General features: G+C 43.4%; 2 protein-coding genes and 2 non-coding genes across 6 annotated transcripts in view; 1 reads left to right on the top strand and 3 right to left on the bottom strand.

The window, feature by feature from the left end:
- Positions 1-5,411: 5,411 nt before the first annotated feature.
- Positions 5,412-7,920, bottom strand: RPL27A (ribosomal protein L27a). The gene is made up of 4 exons (XM_065882108.1): positions 7,862-7,920; positions 7,351-7,426; positions 6,511-6,685; positions 5,412-5,588 (listed from the first exon to the last, which is right to left on the bottom strand). The coding sequence occupies exons 2-4, from the start codon at positions 7,380-7,382 to the stop codon at positions 5,460-5,462; spliced, it is 336 nt and encodes a 111-aa protein (XP_065738180.1). The 5' UTR covers positions 7,383-7,426; positions 7,862-7,920; the 3' UTR covers positions 5,412-5,459.
- On the bottom strand, positions 5,697-5,825 carry LOC136127671 (small nucleolar RNA SNORA3/SNORA45 family). The gene has a single exon (XR_010656131.1). It is a non-coding gene; the product is annotated as a small nucleolar RNA SNORA3/SNORA45 family (small nucleolar RNA).
- On the bottom strand, positions 7,054-7,183 carry LOC136127673 (small nucleolar RNA SNORA3/SNORA45 family). Its single transcript, XR_010656133.1, has one exon. It is a non-coding gene; the product is annotated as a small nucleolar RNA SNORA3/SNORA45 family (small nucleolar RNA).
- A 9,246-nt stretch (positions 7,921-17,166) lies between the features above and the next one.
- The window catches only part of TRIM66 (tripartite motif containing 66), a 46,972-nt gene continuing 40,335 nt past the window's right edge, over positions 17,167-23,803 (top strand). For 2 of the 3 annotated variants that reach the window (XM_065882019.1, XM_065882018.1), the window contains exon 1: positions 17,167-17,461. The gene's annotated coding sequence lies outside the window, so the exon portion shown is untranslated. The remainder of the gene's footprint in view (positions 17,462-23,803) is intronic. The other variant, XM_065882020.1, reaches the window with a different exon arrangement.

The following is a 23,803-nucleotide window of genomic DNA, read 5'->3' as shown; positions in this document are numbered from 1 at the left end:
TTTCTCTCTCCTTTCCTCTCCCTCTCCTTTTTAATGTGGCTCCACAGAATCCTCAGACATGTGATCAGATCACAAGGTATATGGGTGTAAATTATTATTTTTAAAAATCTGTAACTTGTATGTAGCTTTAAAATACAGTGCATTTTAACCCTAGGGGTTCCCGCCTCCTCCCATGGCCACAGCTCTCATCCCAATCTAGAAAACCGATACTGACACACAGTGGCTTGGAATGGGCTGCAAGGGCCCATACAGTGACTGCTCTGTGCCTCGCCCAGAAGTCTCATCTGGAAAGTAGAGGAGGGTGTGTCCAGGGGGCCTGGTTTGGGGTTGACAAAAAGTATTTAGGGCTTCTTTCCAAGTTCGGCTTTCACGTATCTCTGGACACCTAAACTGATGATTCTCAATCCTAGCAGATGCAACACTCTTTCTCTATAGCAAATACTGTTAACTCTCCCTTTTACTATCCTGAAATGAAATTCATAGATAATGTAACCTACCTAAACACATCTTAACTGTAATATAGTCTTAACCATAATATAGAAGGGGAGAAATAAAAGGAAAAGTATTTTGTCATAAAATAACATGTACTTAAAATATGTGAGTGCTTGGGCACAACTGTATTATAAGATATAATTAAGTCAGATGCTTACGCCGTACACAGAATTACTGTGAATGCAACAGCTACGCATGCAGAAAAAGTGTGTCGAATTAGCAACTCAGATTCTACTAAGTGGGTTTTAACCACTTAGTAAGAGAGTTTTCTGAAATGAACAATTTTTGGCAATATTCTAAACAAAACACATTTTGAGCTTCCCCTGATTTAAACAATAGCTGGAATCCTGGAAAACTGACAAGTATATGAAACCTGCAAAAAACAAAAACAAAACAAACGCAAAAAACCAATAACATATCTTTTTGATTCTGATTGTGTGTAAAATGAAGATAGGTTCTAAGCTAGGTTTTCCTTTGCTGTTTGGAGCAGCGGTCCCCAGCCTTTTTGGCACCAGGGGCCAGTGTCACGGAAGACAGTTCTTCCAGGTAAGGGGTGGGGCTCGGGGGTGGCTCGGGCAGTAACGTGAGCTATGGGGAGCAGCAGAGGCGGCTTTGCTCACTTGCCCACTGCTCCCCTCCTGCTGTGTGGCCCAGTTCCTAACAGACCGCGGACCCCTGGTTTAGAATCAACCCATACATTGCAGGACATCAAGCATCTCTGGTTGCTTCCCTTCCATAATTGTGACCAAAAATGCTCCCGTACCTTTACAAAATGCACCCCCCCAGCCCCCCCCCCCCCCCCCCCCGAGGATGGTGCCCACTACCGAAAATAACGGTGCTTAGACAGTGCCTTTCTGGGAAATTGCTCAGGGGCAGCGCAGTGCTGTCTCCTCTACCAGAAGTCCCAGTGCCTATGAACTGTCAGCCCTCCTCCATTCTGGAGTTAAGAAAGGCTCTGGGGTTTTCTCCAGTAATCGGTCTGGTAACTTTTAGAGCAGGGCAGGTTGTGCCATTACATCTTTCTAAATGCTCTTTTCAGTAAATTACCATGCTCTGGTAAACACAGTGTTGAAATGAGAAGTATGGGCTTTTTAAAGGCAATATTTTGGAATGCTCTTGGAAAGCAACTGTGGTTCACACTGGATGGTATGTGGAATTAGGACCCCAAGAAAATTATTCTATCACAGATCAGTTTAAATTTTGTTAAAAATAATACCCTTTGTTTTGCAAATAAGACTTATAACTCACCTTGTACCCCAAAGGACTGATTTATAAGGATACGTAAATTGGGGTTGTTTTTTTTTAAACCAACTTTAAGTGGAAATGAAAGTAAAACAAAAACTGGGCTGCAAAACAGAGCTAGAAATGATACATACACTTAACCTATTCTTCCTAGGGGCGACACACAAAATTAGTTTCTAGAGCCACACAGTGTGGCATTCCAAAACATCTTGAATTTACTTGCCTATGGGCTGTGGGGGTGGGTGTAATTTAAAAGGTCATGAAGTTCTAGAATAAGAGAAAATATTACTTTTCAGCACTGACAAGCTACCATAACTTGTAGTTAAAGTTGTCTATTTATATTGCTTTTTAACGTGAAAGTAATATGCATTTGGTTAAGGAAGAAACAAACTGTACCAAAGCATACATCACCTTCCTCACCTCCCAAAACTCATGAGGAAAAAATCCCTTCTGCATTGTTCTTCCAGAACCTTACCATGCACGTACAAGTTTTTTTTTTTTTAATCCCAAAGTACCTCGAACACTCATTATCTTTTAACGGCAACGTAATCTGAGAGAGATGGAAATTCCCATCTTGAAAGTGCATCAAAAGGCCACAGCTTCTCTTCTTCCGCGCAAAGCGGAAATTGAGTGCGGCGAGGCTGGCGACCTAGGCTGTGCGCCCACCACGCCGCACTTGGACACTGGCCGGGTTAAACCTCCCGCCTCGTCCGCGCGCCACAGGCCAGCCCCGCCCTCTGCCGGAAGTGGCGGATCGGCGCCTATCATGCTTCCGGCCCTGGGGTGGGACAGAGATCAAAGTGACGCCGGAACCAGAACCTCACACCCTCGGGAAGTGGCTCAGCGGCAAGGGAGAGCGGCTGTGCGGTGCGGACGGTTTGAGTGCGACAAGGACGTCGGGCGGTAGGGACCAACGAGAGCGGCTGCTAGGGCGCCAGCCTCCACAGGGCTCCAGCCGCTGGCATCCCGCTAACCTCCCACCCCGCAGCGCAGGTACGCGAGCGCTGCCTGCCTCCGGCCGGTGGTGCACGCCTTTGGCTGCTTTTCATCCCGGGCTGGCTGCTACTGGGCTAGTTAGCCATCGCATAGTAATATTTATTTGAATTGAAAAGTTAAAATCCTATTTAGCTGGTTTTGACAATGAGGGCTTTTGCAAATTATGTGACGGACATTTCCCATAAACTGGAAGTCACAGTGGCAGCTCCGAGGTTTGAATAACAATGTATTTAAAGCACATACATTAATTATTAGGCTAGAAATATACTTAGCAATTCAAGCTGATAGAAAATTTAGCCGTTAACCTGAGTTAGGGGGCACCTGCTCCCCCTACATGGGAGAATCTCATCAACACCGTGCACTTATCATCGGCCACTAAAGAGGCAGTGGCAGTATGGGTCTCTGTGCCTACCGGACAGGCTAATCAAAGCTCGACAGTCTAATGCATGAACTTTTCCTATGCATCGGCTATATTTTGTATCTCAGCATTAGCACGTTTCACTCTCAGATATAAAACCAAAGCGTAAGGTTTGCCTTTGGTCCTATGAAAGATAAGCACTTGCTCTAGGTCCGTGTCCTCCATTATCTTGCACATGTTTGGCTTTTCACCAGTAACCCAGCTTCCTTTGGCAACAGTATTACCTGGGAGTAATCAGAACATCTGCCCAGTTATTACCTGTAGATAATGGTGAGTGAGCAAGCCAGAGCATGGCAGCTCACACAGATCAGTAGCTATACTCCTGAGGCATCCTCCCTATTCAGAATGGCTGTACTAGTGACTTTCATATTTAGCATGCATGTCCAACAGCAGCACCTCCATATAGGATGGGATGAGCATTATCCCATCCAGTGTCAGGATAGTTATACTGCAAGGTTCTAGCAATGAAACCTTGGAAGAAGCTAGCCATAAAGGGACTACTGACCACCTATCCTCCCCCTAAACCATATTTTGCTGCCAGCCCCACCCCAATTCAGTCACCAAGTCCTGTCTGTCCCTTATGTCTTCTGAATCCTGTCTTCCATCCTCATGGTCCCGCCTCCAGCCTTCCACTGTAGCCTTGTGCCCTTAAACTACAGCTGGGCCAGAAAAACTGTTCTCCCATATAACACCTCCCAACTTGCCTAACCTTTCCAAACTGGGTTTCCTAAATGCATGTTTGCTCTTTCCTGTGTTTAGACCACTTTCCCATTAACTGAATCACACCAAGGTTACCTGACTTGTCTGCTCAGGTAATAATGGTTCACTTACATGCTGGTTACTAAGAGCGAAACACAAAAATTTAGTAAATGCTTTCCATCTTACTTAATCCACACAATCCTCAAGTAGGTACGTTTACCTAAATTTAAAGATGAGAAAACTGGACTAAGCCTAAGTCACACAGCTATTAGGTTTAGATATAAATTTCAAATCCGGCCTGAATCTTAAGACACTGTATTTACACATTTCTGTACCTTCAGTGTCTAGAAGGCATCGAAGCTTCCCTTATTATAAGTCCTCCAAAAGACATTAAAGGAAACCCGATTTTTACCTTTCTCCACCAGTACCAACAGATGTAAATGATCCAGTTATTAGCTTATCCAACTGAGTGCCTTCCTGACACCTTTAACTCTCCATTATACAAATCAATTACATTCCCTCCCCTGTCTTTCCTTACATTTAACAATCCCCAATATCTTCTGAAGGCTGTTATGACAAATTAGTCTCACAGAAAGTCATAGTTCCCAGCCCATTCATGATCCCACAACACAATACAGAAACCACCCTCTACCAAACTAAACATGTAAGTAGAGTTTTAGGAGGCTTAAGTAAGTGCCATCTTAACTATTCTTTGGTCAGGGTTCTAGACTGCAAGTTCTATTATGGGTCAAAAAACTTTCAAAATCTTGGAAAACTATACCAAATTATAATTTACCAGGATCTAAGAGGGTCCTATCTGCACACAAGCATTGCTCATCTTCTTGGTTTTGCAGGAGGTAACACACCCTAGGAAACCTGATTCTGGTTTCTGGCCTTTAGCATTCCCCAAATTTCTCTATTAGATACATTTCACGCTGGAAGGAAAATCATTAGCATTTCATGACGTTATTTCTTTGAACATTAAGACTCCTATGCACAAGGACCCATAAATCCTGACAACTGCTTTCTAGAATCCAAACCACTCTGATGTGTAAAAGCCCTGGTGTGTTTAAAATTCAGACTGTTGGGCCCCATTCCAACATTTTGATTATGACCAGAATGGTTTGGTCCAAGATGAGGAAGCCAGGTGGAAGAACCTTAAACTGACGAAGTAAGTTCCAAAGAACCACTTCTATCCTACCACTGACCCATCTTTCCAACATGACTTATCAAAATCTTGTAAAGATCATGAGTTTCCCCCCTTGACATGCAACAATTAAGGGCACATTGTCCCACTCACTTATAAATTCAGAGCATACAATGCCAATAGGCCTTTCAATGGTATGATGGCACCAACAGGTATCATTCTCACTTTGTAAGTGAAAAGCCTCAAATTAGGTAACCAGCCAAGGCCTTATTCTAAGTGTTGGTGCCATCTCTTCCATACTTTGAGGGGAGCTGGTGGAAGAGCCCAGGTCCTCACACCCTTACTCCTAGAACCTGTCAGATGGGTTTCTGTACAGGTAGGGAGGTAGAAGTGCCAAAGAACCCTCACTCAGACCAGAAGAGAAAAGCACTTGTTATCATTTAATGAATCTCCCACCACGTGGCTTCAAGCTACCAGGACACAAGCCCCACCGACACCCTTAATCTTCTCCTCAGCTCTTCTGCTGAAGAATTTGGCCTTCACGATGACAGGCTGCTTTGGGAGCTTTCCCTTCCCCAGAACTTTGTAGTAACCCTAGAAGAACAGAGAAGAGTGTTTATAATGCACCGTGGCAGTCACCAACTCTGTGATGAGTACGAAGAAAAATGCCTACCAATCCACTCCATCTAGGGGCCAGGGAGAGCATGTTTCTGATCTGGGCACTCCCGGGGGCACCGACTGCCCTCGCCAGTGAATCAAGACCAGCAGATTCTCTCCGAGGACTCTAGCACACCAGGACAAGAGCTGTCAGGATGTGACTCTAGTCTCGGGCAGAGCTCAAACGCTTTCTCCTATTCAATTACGACTTGATAAGCAAAAAAGGAAAATCACATTTCCAGCAATGCTCCAAGTCATGGTCATCAGAATTGCTCAAAGAAGAGGCTGAGAAAGGGAATTTTAAAACTTTACTGAAAGGCCCCTCAGGATTCCCACCACCTCCATACCCACAGTGGGTAAGACTGACACAAGGACCAGAACTCCTAATGATATACAAAAATACTTTTTTTTTGGGGGGGGGGAGCGGGGGTTCTCTTCAGATAATGTTGGGCCTTAAATAACAATTGAACATATTAGGATTTTATTCTGTAAGAAACATAAGGGTCAAGGGCTGTGCCTCATGCAGTCTTGTGTAAAACAGACCAGAGCCAGCTGACCTAAATTACTACCAATAGTTCAGGTGAGAAACCCGTACAAATCAGGGCACTGACACTAGGAATAAGATAACCGATCGGAAAACGTTCAAGTGAAAAATGAAGTAAATGAACGAGGAAGTGGAAGAACTACTCTTCAAATGTTTTGCATGAATCACAATTGAACAAGAGTTCAATTTTGATCAGTAAGTACCCGTGGAAATGCTACGGAAAGTGGAACTGTCTAGTAGGTATCTGGGTATAGACTTTAGGTGCAAGCATATTATCCAGAATTTTGAAAGGCAAAAAATATTCAATTCACTCACCGATCGCACCACATCAATGATAGGAGCAGCTCCAGTCTTGTTCTTGGCAGCATTTACCCGTGTCTGCTCACTGACCAAGGTCCACAATTTATCAAGGTTGACAGTTGGGCAGAAGCTCTGGTTCCTCTTTAAGTGGTAATGCCTCATACCAACTTTCCCAAAGTATCCTGGGTGACTGGGAAAAGAAGGCAACCATTTCCATTACCTCACTCCAACTAAAAAGCTATGTTTACCATCTCCACCCCATTACAGTGTAAGTTATGCACTTATGCAGAAGAGTGACAAAGCAGGTACTCCACTTCTTGAATAAAACAAATCTTTAAAAAGCCACCAAAGACTATCGGGTGGAAAAGACTAGCCTTATTTCACAGAACCAGAGTAAGTCACTGAGAAAGTCAGAGGCAGTGCCAAGACTGGGATTCAGGTCACTTGACAGCTTCCCCACACTCCTATAACACAGGGCTCCTAAACAAATAGTTAAAACACAACCCCGCTAATTTGTGGGCGTTAAACGGATCTAACAGTTGTGTAAGTCAATCTGATGCATGTCACTAACCCGGTGACTGACTATGCCACGAGGGCCACAGCCAGTGAATAAGGTCAGCAGTTTCTCTTCGAGGACTCTAGCACACTAAGGCAATAGCCGATACCCAAGCGTGACTCTAGCCTCGGTGACAAGTTCTCAGTTCACATCAAATATTAACTTGACGAAACCCAGCCACAGGCAAGGTTTCTGAGTGGTAAGAGCCTTGCTTCCCGTTGAAGATGTTCTTAACTACCTTCTACCCCTAAATCCAAAGCTGTCAGTGTCAGTAAAGGCAGAGTCCGAAAAACACTCACTATTTGTCGAAGTTGATCCTGTGGTGATGCATGCCACCAGCATTACCGCGGCCTCCCGGGTGCTTCCGGTGTTTGCCTGCAGGAACACAAAGCTACATGGCTAAAATAGCCTTCTCCAACCCCTCGATATTACTTCTCGCAAAAGCACTTCCCCATACCTCTGTGCCTTTGCTTAATACCCCTTTTCCAGCAATGCTGTTCCTTCAAGACTCTGGGATAATCATCACTTTGCAGTGTTCCACCTCACAACACTAACACAGTACTCCATACCTTCAACCAATTCAATACTGGACCCCGCTCAATTTCCAACCCCCCAACTGACGTGAAATTCTCTAAAACTGGAGTACTAGAGAATTCTCAAAGATAAAGCCAACAGCTAATGATCAAATTCAATCCGACTCGACCGCCAAGAGCTCTAACTAACCCACTTCTCTAAGTTACCTACTTCCTGACAAGCTAGCACCATGCAGAGATAGCCCAAGAACGACCAGGATGTGGAGACAGTACTTACCGATGCGGCCGTGGCCGTGGCTCACGTGCCCCCTAAGTTTCCGGGTCTTCCTTAGTCTGGATGGCTGTGTGGGAAAAGGTGCTTGGTGATAAGGCCTAAGAGAAGAGGGGCAGGGGGCGAAGCTTGCCAGTCTGTGAGAGGCCTATAGGCCTGGGGATCAAGGATCTGCTTTGTTGCACCTTCAGCAAAGTCGAGGTTACGGCTTGGCCCGGGGCCGTGCGGCCTCATCAGGGAGGCGCCCGGGAACCCCGGACCGCGTGTCTCGAGAAACCGAACCGCAGGATGAACACGCGGCCCCAGGCTCCCCGCCCCGCCCCGCCCCGGACCCACGCCGGCTACCCCGCCCTGCGGCTGGCCATGCGCGGCCTGGAGGACCGGGCCAAGCTCGGGAGTAGGTGGCTGGGGTGCAAGGTGAGTAAAGATCGCGGCCTAGGCCAGCAACTATGGGGACGCATCAGAAAAATCACCTACCATGTCAGCGACCGAGACGAAAAAGGAAGGGCTCTGCAAAGTCTCGCGAGCTATCGAGCTCGGGGGCGGAGCCAACGCCTCACTTCCGGTCCGAAGGCCGGGCCGCGGGCGGAGCTTTTTTGGCGTCGCGGGTCTTGAGCTGCTGTGGGTTTTGTTGTTTCCACTTCCTGTAGGGTGAACTCTCCGTCATAGAGTTGTTCCGGAGGCTGCGGGGGCCGAGAGCCTTCTCCGTGCTGTCACGCGTGCGCTCGGGCTCAGAGGCGGAGCGCTGGCGCGGAAGGCGGGGCTTGGGACGCTGTAGTGCACGCAGCTGGGGTCCAGGTGGGCCGGGCGCTTTTCCCGGGGACACGGCCCAAGAGCCTGCTGGAGCCAGTGTATTTCTCTGCTGCTCACCAACCGCCCCATCCTGAGCAGCCCCATGCGTCTCGCTGTGTTTTTGGTGGTCGGCTCGGCTCGGGCGGTAGCGGTTGCTTGCTTGTCCCCTGGCCGCAGTGAGAAACCGCAAGGTCCTGTTTGACCCTGTGTGCCCACCCGATGTCTCTTCCTGCTCCCTTTATTCCTGCTCCCTTTAAAGTCTTTCTAGATGTCTCTACCACCTTCCGGGACCTTCTCGCCCACACTACTGAGTGGGCTCAAGGTCTTCCTTTCTCTTTTGCCCTTGTGCTATCGTCCCGGTCGTCCTCAGTTGGAACAACCTGAGTTCAGGGACCTCTACGCCTGGTCGCTTTAGGGTTCTTTATTCTCCAGACCCTGTAAATCTTCTACCCGCCACATTTTAACTTTCACTGCAACCTACTTGGCATGCCCGTGACCCCCTCCTCTCCTGGACCAGAGAACCCCTGCTCAATCTGGACCCTATGCAAGGGTCTCCTCTTGTAATACTTCTCTGACCCATTCAGCCATAGTTGCTCACCTCCCCCCACTGTGCCACCTCAAAATCTAGTACAGAGCTCTTATGTAATTGTTGATCCACATTTGTCTTTCCTACTAGACAAAATTTCTTAAAGACTGGAGGATTACTTTCTTTTATCCATGGACTCCTAGCTCCTGGCATGTAGTACATGTTCAACAAGTGATCGTTCAGTGAATGAGTGCACCTACCCTCACCTCCCTTTCTAAACTAAAGTGCAAGAGACATCCTTTCCGTCTTAAGTCTCAGCCAATGTTCAAGATCACATTCCCTCAGTCACTCAGTGTGTGTTTGGGTGTATTTTCTGTGCCTTGTTCCCTTCAGCTAAAATACATTTTAGCTAAAATATCCTAAATTCTCCCTGTTTCTATTTATTACCCTTGCTCTTTCCTTTTCAGCCAAGCTCCCCAAAAGAATAGTCAACAAATCCTGTCCATTTGCTAGCTTCCCATTCATTGTTTAATCCGCTGCAGTCTAGCTCTCAGCCCCATTATTTCAATGAAATTGCTCTTATGGAGGTCATCAATTAACCAAACACTGAACTGAATGTACTCTTCCTCATACCACTTATTCTTTGTTGTACTTTACCCATTTGACTTCTTTTTCTAACTAATCTCTTGCCTTCCTCCTATCTTTCTGGCTACTTCTCTGTCTTCCTTTCAGGTTCTTCTATATTTGTCCACCATTTAAGTATTGGTGTCTTCAGCCTTCTGTCCTTGCCTCTCTTAACTTTTCATAGTACACAGTTTTCTTGGGTGAACGCATCTTGGGTGGCTTCAATTCACATCTCTGTTGGTGAGCTCCAGACTCATATATTCACTTAATTTCTGGTTAGTATCCCTTGGACATTCTAAGACATCCTAGATAGACATATCCAAATACTTTGATCTTCCCGGTTCTCTGGTGTCTTCTTTATTCTGTAGCTTGGTGAGCAGCCTTGTCCACCCAGATAGTGATGTCAGGGAGACTTGAAAATTGTCCCCAAGCATTCTTTTCCTCTAATACACTGTCACCGTGTCTTTTTTTCTATACCTGTCTCTCAAATCTGCTTTCTCCTTTTTAGCCCTCGTGCCATGGCCTTCATTAAGGCCCTCATCTGGAGTTCGGCACCCTCCTGTGATCACCCTGCCTGTATTCTAACCTTCCTCCAATCCGTCCATCCTTCACACCTCTGTCAGTTTGATCTTCCTAAAACATGACTCTTATCCTTTCACTTACTTGATCAAAAAGTGTGATAGCTCCCTATTACCAGCAGAATACAGCCCACTTGCCTTTCCAAACTAACCTTGGCTTCTTCCCTGCACAAGCTTTCTACTGCAGCCAAACTTGGTACATCCCTTCTACCTTTTTTCCTGTGCTAGTGCCATTTCTCATGCCTGGAGTGCTCATCTTCTTTCTGACCAGATGTCCTGAAGCTTCCTCAACCTTTAAGCCCTACCTTACATTCTGCTCTTCCCAGAACACTCCAGCCTACAGTGAGAATAACCAAATACACCTTGCAGTTTACAAAATGTGTCTGCCTGAGAGGTCAACTCTACTAGTCCCATTTTATGAATGAGAGAGTTGAGGCACAGAAGGTTGACTGACTTGCCAGAGGCTATAGAGCTGCTAAAATATAGAGCCTGGGCCTAGCCTTTAGTCTTTTTTCTCCAAATCTCCTGCTTTTACCTTAGCATCTCCTCCCTCTCTGACCTCACAGCATTATGGGCTTCATCACTCTTTCAGTCCTTAATCACATACTGTCTGTTACCAGCAGAAAGAGAGGCCTTGAGAGTTGGCGGCAAGACCTAAGAAGAGATCGTCCTCTATTTGACATCAAAACTGGCCAGTAAGTGCACAAGTGATGAGCTGAGCTACCTAGAAACTACCCTTGGGAAGATGGTCTGTGAATGGAGGTAAGCTGGGCAGAGTTTTGGGAATGAAAGGTTACCTTTAGGTGTCTAGTAAATAGGGACTGAAGTAAGGACCAAGACTGCCCAGGGCATGGAGGTAGAGTCTGGTTGATGGGACACTGCTTCTGTATAGTTTTGTCAGGTTCCTTGGTTACAGAGGGGCTGCATCCTATCCTTCAGGCCATCCTTCTGAATGGAAGGCCTCCCTGAGTGGACTAGTACTCTGTGTTGGGTTCTGTGCTCACCTAACATTCTCCTCATTGGTGGTTTGATCTCCAGGGTAGGGGGAGTGCCCTGGACAGTTGTCTGGTTTTGGTTTTCTAGCCAGCTCCCTCTTCTTTGCAAGGAAATCATGTAGCTTTAACATAAGGCTCCTGTGGGATTTGTCATTGTGGGTCGGCCAGCTCTGAGAGAGCAAACAAAGCTGAATTCTGTATATACAAAGTTAAATAGCAGCCAGACATGAGGCACTAGGTGATTTGTCCCTCCTCACCACGCACACGGGGCGTGATGGTGGACATGACCCATAAGAGGCCTCTTTCTCTGTGGCATCTCTTCTGAAGTAAAACATGGCCTTATGACATCTCAGACATCTGGGCTCCCCCAGAGGGTCAGGGCCTCAGAAAATGCCTGTGAAATGAGCAGAAGGGAGAGGATGCCAGGCAGCAGCCTGGTGAGGCAGGTATATGCAGTGCTGACCTTTTTGCTCCCTCAGCCCTCTCTCCAGGTGGCCTTGTAAACATACTGCCCCCCTGAAGAGGGCCCTGTGGTCCCTCTCTCTTCCTCTCCTCTCTGGGTGCCTGATTTCATCAGCAGTCCTTCAGACAGCAACAACAGCATGGGTGCATCCAGCCTTGTTTTCTTGCTCTCCACCTTTAGACTTGGACATTTGGAAATATTATGTTGCTTTCCTTTTTCAAGTAGAAGATTGTTAATTTAAGATGGGAAGAGTTAGGATGTCGTTTCTAAGTGAGAATTTGAGAAAAACTCAGAAATCCAAATTTACTTCAGAAAGAATTTTAAAACTTGTATGTAATAGAAAAGACAGTAAAACATGAAAGAAAATTTTGAAAAAAAAAGTGTAAACATCTCAAATTATAATACCTTACAATGCTGTTTTCATGTCTGAATATTACCTTTCAGTTTTTATTTACATCTAGACATAGCTATCTGCAAAGCTGATGATCATAGTATGCAAATCCTTTTGTCTTCTGCTTCTTGTTTAATACTATTACATTTTTTCTGTATCACTACCCAGTATCCATGATTATTATTTTTAACAGCTGAAGAGTAATTTATCTTCAGCACATACTATAATTTACTAAGCCATTTTCTCATGTGTTTTGTTTTCTTGTTCTCATTGTGTTTTTTGCTATTGGAGAAAATGATGCAGTGAACATTTGTGTATATGTGGCTTTTTTCTTCTTCTGTTGAATAACTTGTCTAGGATAAATTCCCAGGAGTGAGATTGCTGTATTATAGGATATAAACATTTTTATGATTCATTTTATGTTGCTATATGTGTATATATATATATATATATATATATTTTTTTTTTTTTTTTCCAAATGGATTGTACCTGTACGAATTTATGCACCAGCAGCATGTATAGTTTCCAATTTAAACTACACCAGGTTCAGGGTTTTTGTTTGTTTTGTTTTGTTTTTGCTTTTATCAGTAGTTTTTGATATACAGCAATATGGCATTTAGGGGAAAATTCATAGGACCACACAAGGTTTTCTTCATTACAAAGTAAAAATAAATATAACTCGAGAACTAAGAGTTCTTCCTTTCTGTGCTGGATAGATTTTCAAAAGTCTCATTATACTACGTGGCAAATGCTTTCCTAACAGCTTTGTTGGAAGCTAGGATGGAAAACCCCGCTGCCATTAAACTCAGAATAGCAGAATGTGAAGGGAGGAATGCCAGGATCTTTGAGGGCAGTTCATCCAATAGCGCAACAAATTCAACTGCTCCTCGGTTTTAATTTAATTTTAGATGATAAAATTCATGGAAAGAACACAAAAATTTTGGTTCATTTCCTACCTCTGTTTTCACTAGCTGAATGATTTTGAACAAGTAGCATATTCTCTTTGAGTCTTAGTTTTCTTGTCTGTATAGTGAAAAAATACTGAGATTCATTTGTTCATTTTAGAAATATTTATTGAGTGTGTGCTATGTTCAGGCACTATATATAGGTGCCAGGCAAAGAGGGGAGGGTACCATGGTGAGCAAGAAAGACAAAGTCCTGCCCTAGGACTGTGTCTAAAACAAATAGTGAACAAGTAAACGAACAAATAAATAATGTATCACATTCAACACAGTCTCGCATTAGAGTAGGTGCTCTCTCATTACTTGGTGTTTCTCCCTCCCATTTTTTCCCGTAAAATGTATACTATTTTGATGATAATTTGTTCTGTACTACCCATGCAAACAATCTTTGAAATTCTAACTCCCAATGTGGCATGCAATGACCTGCTCTGTTATTCCTTGGCAAGGTTACAGAAACCCAGTTAATATCTCCCTTCTCTCACATCTGGGTGTGGGATATTAAAGGAGGTGGTTTGTAAACAAGGTAATATAGATGTGGTTTCCTGTGCGTCCTTCCAGTCTTTCACCTGATGTTTCATTTAGTTCAGGTCTCTTCATGACTTAAAGCAGAGCTGATTGCTGGTATATTTTGTTTGACTCACGCTGTTTTCTTATGTTTTTTTAAAATTTAATTGGTTGCCAACGTTTAAAAATTTAAATAAAAATCCGGATTTCTGGTGTTTTGAAAAAACTAAGATTTGGCAACACTGGACCCACAGTCTTTATATGGCTGGCCCCTGGAGGCATTTGAATTGGCTACTCCTGGCTTAAGTACATTCTGCCAAACTATCCCCTTCGCTTTCCCAGGTCAGGGGAGATAGATAGGAAGGAGAGGGAAGAGGTAAGTTATGGTGAGAAGGAGGAAGGGGATAAAAAAGAGATCATTTGACCTTCCCCCCTTCTCCTTAAGTCAGAGACCCATTGCTGTGCCTTTAATTTAACCTTTACCCTCATAGAGTTAATTCAATTGCTCTTCTAAGACAGAAATGAAATACTTATTTCTTTATATTCTTACCCTGGGTAGTGCCCACTGGTTTGGAAAGCTATGCCACGCCCCCAAATGCCCAGAATTGTTTTTCAGAGTCTAATGCAGCAGTTCTCGAAGTGTGGTCTAAAGGCCCATCAGGGGTCCCTGAGACCCTTTCAGGGGTTCCACAAGGTCAAACAATTTTCATAGTAATACTAAGATGTTATTTGCCCTTTTCACTGGGTTGACATTTGCACTGATGGTGCCAAAGCCAAAGCCAAAGATGAGTCAGTGTGTTCTTCACTGCCAGGCATTTGCTTGTAAAGAAAAGAAAAGAAAAAGAAAAGAGCCAGTTTCACTGAAGAATGTCTATTTTTATTAAATTTCAATTCTTGAATACAAGTCTTTTTAATATTCTATGTGAAGAAATTAGAAGTATGCAAAAAGCACCTCTGCTACTTAGTGAGGAGCTAAGTAGGAACTTAAGTGAGGAACTGCACTTGTGCTATTTGAGTTGCACGCTGCACTAGGCTTATTATTATTATATTATATTATTATTATTGTAGAACAATAGTTTTTATTTGAAAGAACAGCTGACAGACAAACTGTGATTATTCAGGCTTGAGAATTTGGCAGATATTTTCTCAAAGAATGAAGTGAGCCTGTCACTTCAAGGAAGAAAACTGACAGTATTTGTTGCCAATGATAAAATTTGAGTTTGCAAGCAAAAATTAGAATTCGGGTAAAGTTATAGCTGCCTCCACGAGTTTGACAACTTCATAATAGTTACAGAATTTTCTGATGCAATTAGAGGTGATATTAAAGAGTGTGATTTTTTTCTATAATGAAACATGTCAATATTTGGAGCATCTGTGTAAATCATTGAACCAATATTTTCCAAATCACCAATGCTTGGTGTTGTAAAAATTATGCCTGAGTAAAAGAGCAGTTCAAAGTGTAAGACAGACCAGTGGATGTTAATATAACAGAGTAAGAAAAGTTCATTGGTGTAGTTTCAGATTCCACATTACAACTAAGTAAGTTAAGAAACTACCACTTGTTAAATTTTGCAGTAGTATCAAAGAATATCCACAATTATCTGATAAGGCTACTAAAATACTCTTATCTTGTCCAACTGTATAGCTGTGTGAGGCTGGATTTTTTTCATATACTGTAAACAAAACAACATGTAACTGCAGAAGCAGGTATGGAAAGCCAGCTTCTATTAAGTCTTCTGTTAAGCCAGACATTAATGCAATTTGCAAAAAGGGGAAAACAATGTCACTCTTCTCACTAAATTTATTTGAAAGTAGTTAATTTTTCCTGAAAAGTATGTTATTCATGTTGACTTGTAATAGGTTTATTGTTTTTTAATGAATTAATATTTTTAAATTATCTCAGTTTTACTTTATAATACGGTAAATGGCAGTAGCTATAACCACATAAACAAAATCTCTTTGGGGTGCTCAATAATTAAAATATGTAAGGCAGTTCTAAGACTAAAAGGTCTGGTATTCTCAAAGTCTAGTGAAATAAACTCTACCACATTTAAACCTTCTAAGAGAGATTGCCCTCACCTCGCCTACTATGGCTGCTGTCTGGGGAATAACTGCCCTTAGAGCCTCAGAATGAACTAGAGGGGAGAGCCCCCCCATTGCTTTATTTAGTGGCATCTTGCTGGGCCCGCAAGAAGCCTGGTCTCCCCCAACCCCGTCGTCCTTTGTCCTTAATGGGCTTGGCTCTGAAAGACTGTGGATTGAAGTGAAAGTTCTCTCCAATTTGCATAATTACAGAGCTCTGGATTTGAATTAAATGATCTTTGGTTTTTTTCTTAAATAAGTACAAATATAAAACTAGGTGCACTCTTTCTGCTCTTATACAATTACAAAACCTAATACAGTTTATAAATTAGAAAAAACCAAAACAATCAAATTAACAATGTTAGTTTCATTTGCAGATGACGTGTTGCTAAACGAAGCTGTCGCTACAGGTTAAGTGCGGTGCACCCTGATGTGGTAAGTTTAGCGAACTCGTGCCACAGTGATGGTGCCCCACTTTCCCTCCCACCTTTGTCTATTCCAGGTACTGTGAAACATTCATCACTGCGTGCCATAATCTCATTTCAGCTTCATGTGGCAGGAGGGCATCATTTACATATTGTCTGCTCCTTTCTCTTCTCATTAGCCTGAGACAAAGTAATACTGCTTGGTGAGAACTAGATCCTAACTCTTAACACTGCCTCTAAAATATCGTCATGATGAATATATAGATGATCCAGAATATTTATACTTTAAAAAACTCATCAGAATGAAACACTAATTTAAAAATGTTGGTGGAGAGAGCTCCTGAGGACATGTGTGTGGACCTCAGCTTGAGAAACATTTCAGTTAAGAGTATGGAGTCTGAAATCAGAATGACCTGGATTTGAATTTGAATTTGAATTCTGCTGTTTACTGCCTGTCTTTGTGCAATTACCCAACCTCTCTGAACCTCGGTTTCCTCATCCTGTCTCTGATGGTTTTATTTAATTTTTAAAAATATCATAGTCCCTATCTCCAAGGGTAATTGTGAGGATGGAGATAAAGTATATAAAGCACCTGGTATAAACTTGGCATTTAATACATTTCCTTCTCTTTTCCAAAATGAACTCTTGGATCCAGCTTGTCCACTAATAAAGAGAGGCACAGGTAGATCTGGGACACTTGAAGGCAAACAAACCCTGTAATAAACACACAACCTGGCAGACCCCTCCAGGCTTTGTTTTCCACAGCAGAGATGCTGGACTGTCTTTTGGGCCCAAGTGAGAGGTTGAGTCTGTGCCCTGTTGTAGGGCATGAGCCTCCAGTTCTGGAGAGGGACATAGCCTGGACTTCTGAGGCCTTGGTCCCTGAGTCCTTTCTGGCCTGTCCAGGAGTATCTGTCTCCCCACAGAAGCAAATCACTCTGCTTTGTGCTTCACTTACAGGTAGTGGAGCTTGCTCGCTCGACACACTGCTTCAAGCTTGAGGATATTAATGGAAAAGCCCCGGTTCTGGGCACGTGCATGGGCATGGATATAGGTGTGAGCTTTATGGAGCGACCTCTAGTTGACCAGAAACACGGAAGTGGACAGATAGAGGCGGTACTGATCTGCTCATTATGCCGGCAGGACGTGCAAGATATAGGTGCCTGGCTCCTACCCTGTCAGCATTTGCTCTGTAAGGACTGCTTCCAGGGCTTGATCCAGGAGCTAGGGCAGGTTGCTGGGCTTCGTGGGACTGTCCCAGATGGCAAGTACAGAAATACCACAGGTTCACCTCCTTCTATATAACAGGTCTCTTCCCATTTCGTAGGTACTGAATTTCAGGTGTAGAAAGAATCAGAATGTAAGATCCCAAGGGATACTCATTGCTGAAAGCAACTCTTCAGGGAATCTGTGAGACAAAGCAAATCCTCTTGATGCTTAATATATGTTTTGTAAGCTGGGATTTTTCATGTTTGGGATTTCCTTAAATTTGTGGCAGGCTAAGAAACCTGGGAAGATTTTGATTCAAGGTTTGGCTGACTCCCCAGAAGGAGAGGACATGTCCTGACCCACTGAACTTCCAAGGCAGGGGGAGAATGGCTGGGCGCTCCTAGGGTCAGTCAGGAACAGATTTTGAACAGACTCGCACTGACTAATGAACCATTCACCATCTAAGCCGCTCCCTCCTCCAGCAGGGAGGAGCTTCTTTCTGTCTTTCTTCTGAAGGTCAGGTTTCCTAGGAAACAATCTCATTGAGAACTGTGAAGTCCTTGGAGACAAGAGCCAAGTCCCTTCGTTTCAGTATTCTAGCACAGGGCATGTAACAGAGATGCAGGGATGAAAAAGCCAAATAAGTTGACAGCATTTAGAAACATCATCATTGTTGTTTGTTTTGTTGTCTGCAGTTTTTTCAAAGTGATCTGTAGCACAAGTCTAGGCTCTCTTTGAGGCATTATAGCATTGCAGTTGTCTTTAGATCTGAATTTCGAGGCCTCTAAACCCTTGGGCAAGCTACCTAAGCTCTCTGAGTCTCTGTTGAGAGTTCAGAGTAGAGAAAAGGTATTGTATACTTTGATTTTTTAAATTAATACATGATTTTTAAACTTACTACTTAGACTGTGTTCTTCCTTAAGCTTTTAATTTTAACTTACAAATCTTGTTCTATTTATAAATATAGCAAATTTAACAATCACTTTTAAAGGGCCTTTCATTAATATTTAAACATATTTATGGTTAATATTTGCTTTTATAAACTAAATTTTTAAAAATAATTCAATTGTCCAGCAAATAAGCATTCTAAATTACTTAAAGAACTCTTGGAAATACAGTAAGTTAAATGTATAAATAAGGTGAATTCTTAAATATGTCTTAAAAGTTCCAGCACTGTTGGGTTATTATCCAGAATATGTAAAGAACTCTTACAACTCAAGAATAAAAACAAACAAACAACCCAAATAAAAACTGGGCAAAGAACTTGGAATAGACATTTCTCCAAACAAGATATCCAAATGCCCAGCAAGCACATGAAAAAATGTTTACTATCACTAATATTCAGGGAAATACAAATCAAAACCATAATGAGGTACCACCTCACATCTGTTAGGATGGCTAGTATTAAAAAAAAGAACAGAAAATAAGTGTTTGCGAGGATGTGGAGAAATTGGAATCCTGTGCACTGTTGGTGGGAATATAAAATGATGCAGACTCCACGGAGAACAGTAAAGTGATTCCTCAAAAAATTTAAATATACAATTACCAGCAATTCCACTTCTGGATATATACCCAAAGTAATTAAAAGCAGGGACTAGAAGAGATATTTTTATGCCTGTGTTCATAGCAGCCTTATTTGCAATAGCCAAAAGGTAGAAGGAACCTAAGAGTCCCTGGAAAGATGAATGGATAAATAATTGTGGTATACACATATAATGAAATATTATTCAGCCTTAATAAGGAAGGAAATTCTGACACATGCTACAACATGAATGACCTTTGAGAACAGTATGTTAAATGAAATAAGCCAGCCATAAAAAGACAAATACTCTATGATTCTACTTACGTGAGGTACCTAAAGTAGCCAGATTTATAGAGATAGAAAGTAGAACGGTGGTTGCCAAGGGGTGGGGGAAGGAGGGAACGGGGAGTTGTTTGATGATACAGAGTTTCAGTTTTGCCTTTTTTTTAATTTTAATTTTTCTATTGGAGTATAGTTGATTTACAGTGTTGTTAGTTTCAAGTTTTTCCCATTTTTTAATCAGGTTTTTGTTGTTGCTGTTGTTGTTGAGTTCTTTATGTATTCTCAACACTAGACCCTTATCAGATAAATGATTTGCAAATATTTTCTCCCATTCCATGGGTTGCCTTTTGTTTTGTTGATAGTGTCCTGTTAACATAGTGAAAGTTTTAAATCTTAAAGAAGTCCAACGTACCTATTTTTTCCAAAAGCCTGTGCTTTTGGTGTCATATCCAGGAAATTATTGCCAAATCCATTGTCATAAAGCTTTTCCCCTACGTTTTCTTCTAAGAGTTTTATAGTTTTGACTCTTATGTTTAGGTCTTTGATCTCATTTAAGATTTTTTTTTAATGTTTTTAAATTTTATTTATTTATTTATTTATTTATTTTTGGCTGTGTTGGGTCTTCGTTTCTGTGCGTGGGCTTTCTCTAGTTGCGGTGAGCGGGGGCCACTGTTCATCGCGGTGCATGGGCCTCTCACTGTCGCGGCCTCTCTTGTTGCGGAGCGCAAGCTCCAGACGCGCAGGCTCAGTAGTAGTGGCTCACGGGCCTAGTTGCTCCGCGGCATGTGGGATCTTCCCAGACCAGGGCTCGAACCCGTGTCCCCTGCATTGGCAGGCAGATTCTCAACCACTGCACCACCAGGGAAGCCCCTCACTTAAGATTTTTAACATGAACTAGGGACTTCCCTGGTGGTCCAGTGGGTAAGACTCGGTGCTCCCAATGCAGGGGGCCCGAGTTCGATCCCTGGTCCGGGAACTAGATCCCGCATGCATGCTGCAACTAAGACCTGGTGCAGCCTAAACAAATAAATAAAGAAAATACATTTAAGAAAGCACAACAGAATGCCTTTAAAAAATAAAAGATTTTTAACATGAACTAATTATGCATGTTTCAAGGATATGTTTGACTCTAAAGTCAGAAATCTAGATTCATACTAGTGACAATTATTAGAATCATAGTGTTTGTTGCCAGGTTATTCTAAGCGCAAGGGAGAATGAAAACATAAGCTTTGGTGTCAGTATATCTGGGCATCTGAGTGTGAGTCCTAATCTACCTGCCACTTACTACAGTAGTTGTATAGCTTGGTAAGTTTTCCTCCCTGTAAAATGGGGATGATGATGGTAGTAATTAACTTTTAGGATTCTTATGAAGATTAAATGAGAACAGACACATAAAACATTCTGTACTGTGCCTAGGATATAGTAAGAGACCAAGAAATGTGAAAATATACCATTATTTAGAACTTGTGAAACTGAAGTGGAAAAAAATCTGTTAGATGCAAACATGCTTGACTTGGAACCAGAGAGGCAGTTTCTTGAATATGTGGCATCTTACGTTATTTAGTATGTCCTGCAGTCTGGCCAGGCTATTGTTACCTTCCATATTTGCATTTGTGGATCAGAGTGGAATAAGCTTCCTCTGCTACCTGGAGGTTTTAGGATTCTGTGCTGTGTGGTATTTGTTGATTTGTATGTCAATCTCCTTCACAGGTAGTTATTGACTTTTATGTACCAGACCCTATGGCATTTACGATGCAGAGATGAAAAGACAGGGCCCTTGCCTTCAAGGAACTCATATTTTATTGAAGGGCAGATAACTAAACAGATGACAATAATACAGTGTGGTAAGAATGTGAAGAGAAGACTGTTTAAAGTTTAGGCAAAGGAGCAATACCTCTGGGAGATTTTCCATGCACAAGGACTGGTGGATATCAGTTGCTCACTGAATGTTTTCTGAAGGACTAAAAGAATGGCACTCAAATGAGCTGACTGATGAAAAGCAGAGATGTCACCTATCTCTGGGAAGTCCAGTGAGATACCCAGTACCTGAACTTAGATTCCTGTTGTAATTTGAGAAGCCATGCTTTGGGAGTTTGGTTCTTTGGAAAGAGCTTTTAGCACTGCCACTTTATCCAGCAGAGTAGGAGTACAGACTTGCTAAAAGGCTTATCCTATTTCTGCCAATCTGGGGCTTTCAAAAGTTAAATATGGGAATAGGTAGAGGGTTGGCAGGGGAGATGGATAGAGACAGACAAATTAAATAGGTCCTTAGCATCAACGCTTCCAGCCAGTTGCGGCCACATTGCATGGGGATGAGTCCATTTCCATAAATCTATTCCTGCTGGTTGCTGGGCAGAACTGAGAAGTTGCTGAGTTGAATGGAAGAGGGGCTGTGCCTGGGCTCAGTGTCTGTCCAGCTGGTTTTCAACTCTGATCCCTCAGTGGAGCCTCACCAGGCCTGCATGTTTGCAGTGGGGCTCAGCACTGGGGGAGGGAGTGAGGTGGGCATCTCATTCAACTGGGCTGTGTCTTTCATCTCTACAATGCCACAGCCATAGAACCTGACACAGGACGAGGGCCTAAGTGAATATTTATTGAACAAATGATTTAATCAGTGGACCCACAAAGATCTCCCATGGCTCTTGCCTGGAAGGAAAACTTTTTTCACTTATGACACTGCCCCTTTCTAGTCCTCAAGTTGTGAGGTGCAAAACACATTTATCAAGTGCCTTCTGGCTGGCAGATGCTGTACCGAGCGCTTATGCCTGTATTACCTTTTCTAAACTTCACAACAACCCTATAAGGTAGCTGATGATGGGGACCAAAGCAAAGGCAGTAGTATGCCGAGCACACAGTGTCTTAGCTGTGCTGTGGGATGACTGGAGTGGAAGGCTCCAGAAAGGCTGGATACTGGAAACGGATCTACTCAGCCAATGGGAATGTCTTCTTGGGACTGTTTGCTTTTAAGCCTATTTGAAAATGGTCCCAGGTCAAATTCTACGTGGAAAGTTGGCCATTGAGTCCCCAAGTGATACTTTAAATAAGTGTAGCAAGCTCTGAAGGAAGCTGGCATGCCTGAAACTGTTTACTATGTGCTGGATCTGTCTTCAGAATTCTCAGGGCTCCTATGGTTTTATGTGTTGTTTTAGGGAAGGAAGGCCATTACTTGAATATTTCCTTCCACATGTGAATAAAAGGAACATTATTCTTTCTCTTCAAATCTACTAAAACACATATCCTAGATGGGAGACCTTGATTCTGAGGTCCAGATTCCAGAATCTCTTTGTTTAGTATCTTAATTTTCCCAATCTCAGTGTGGATGATGCAGTCTACATATGGGCAGAGCCCTGGTCTGGAAGTCATGGGCCCTGGAGCTCGGTCTGGACTCTAGCACTAACTGACTAGGTGATCCTGGATATTCTCTGGGACTGGACTTGAAGAGCTCTAAGAACACCAAATAACCACCATAGCCTCCTGCTTCCTGAAGCTAGTGATGGGTAACAGCATATCCCTTGAAAACTACAAATGCTGAAAGGGGGAGCAATCTCTGTTCCTCAGTGGGCAGGCCTTGGGGATTTGGGAAGATCCAAAGAGAGGGACCTGATGCAAGATGTTACAACCTCAGAGTCAGAGAGGGAAATGATTCTTATCTTAATGAGTGGCTCAGCTGGAGGGGCTCTAATGGCCTGGGGTGAGAGTGGGAGGTAGAGGGGATGAGAGCCCAGCACCAGGAGCTTGGCAGGCGAGGTGACTGCTATTTGCTCACTTCAGGTGATGAACAGTGTGTGCAACTATTGTGGGATCTGTTGTGGGCAGTGACCCAAGTTTCCCAGGTGGAGGGCAGGTGGCTGAGCTGGGCTGAGCTGGGTGTGCAGCAGGTGCAGAAGCTGGAGCTCCAGAGCCTATCAGCAGGGTGGTTTTTCAGTTCATGAACAGTTTCCCCACCTTAATTGGCTCTCTAGGGCCCTGGCAGTAGCACTGGTACCTCAGAGCCGTTACTGGGAGAGCAATTCCCCTGGTGATGGGAAGGAGGCAGGCAGTGTTTTGGGGGACGTGCTTGCTGCTGCTGGCACTACTTGGAAAGCTATAGCTAGGGAGGGAGTTCAAGGTAGATGTGATTGATGGACAGGGTCTTGGAGGGGCCTCTTGTCTGCGGGAACTCTCACTCAAGAGGGACCAGTCATTGGTTAACTGCTATGATGGCTGGAGAGCAGGAAAGGCCCTTAGAGTATATCTCTAACCCCTCATTGAATAAATGGGACATCAGGATTCCAGAAAGTTCTAGAATTCTGCTGGATGTCACGTAATTGGTCGCTTACAGAGAGCCAGAAAAAAATCTGGCTCCCTTGCCTGCCAATCTGGAGCTTGTCTGGGCTTCAGGGACAGTAGGAACCACAGACCTAGAGTAGGGTGCTGCCCTTGGTTCCCCCACTGGTCCTCTGTCCAGGCCCAGTTGGAAATGGAGACAGTGGCTTTGCATGGAGTATGTCAATGCATCAGCCCTTGGATTGACTCTTGAGATAGGAAGTGAAAAGAGATAAAGGTGCCACTCTATCAGAAGAGATGAATCCAGGGTCATCCTACCCATACCTT

The sequence above is a fragment of the Phocoena phocoena genome, chromosome 8, assembly GCF_963924675.1.
Source record: "Phocoena phocoena chromosome 8, mPhoPho1.1, whole genome shotgun sequence".
Classification (NCBI taxonomy): Eukaryota; Metazoa; Chordata; class Mammalia; order Artiodactyla; family Phocoenidae; genus Phocoena; species Phocoena phocoena.
Note: the sequence above shows the minus strand (reverse complement) of the source record. Positions and strands in the feature narration are given on the sequence as shown.

Bases quoted from the DNA above. Each gene is read 5' to 3' on its own strand.
- RPL27A (XM_065882108.1), bottom strand. From the start codon at position 7,382: ATGCATCACCACAGGATCAACTTCGACAAATA. The intron at 6,686-7,350 runs GTGAGTGTTTTT...TTCTTTTCCCAG, and splicing joins AGGATCAACTTCGACAAATA to TCACCCAGGATACTTTGGGA. The intron at 5,589-6,510 runs GTGAGTGAATTG...CTGTTCTTCTAG, and splicing joins TCATTGATGTGGTGCGATCG to GGTTACTACAAAGTTCTGGG.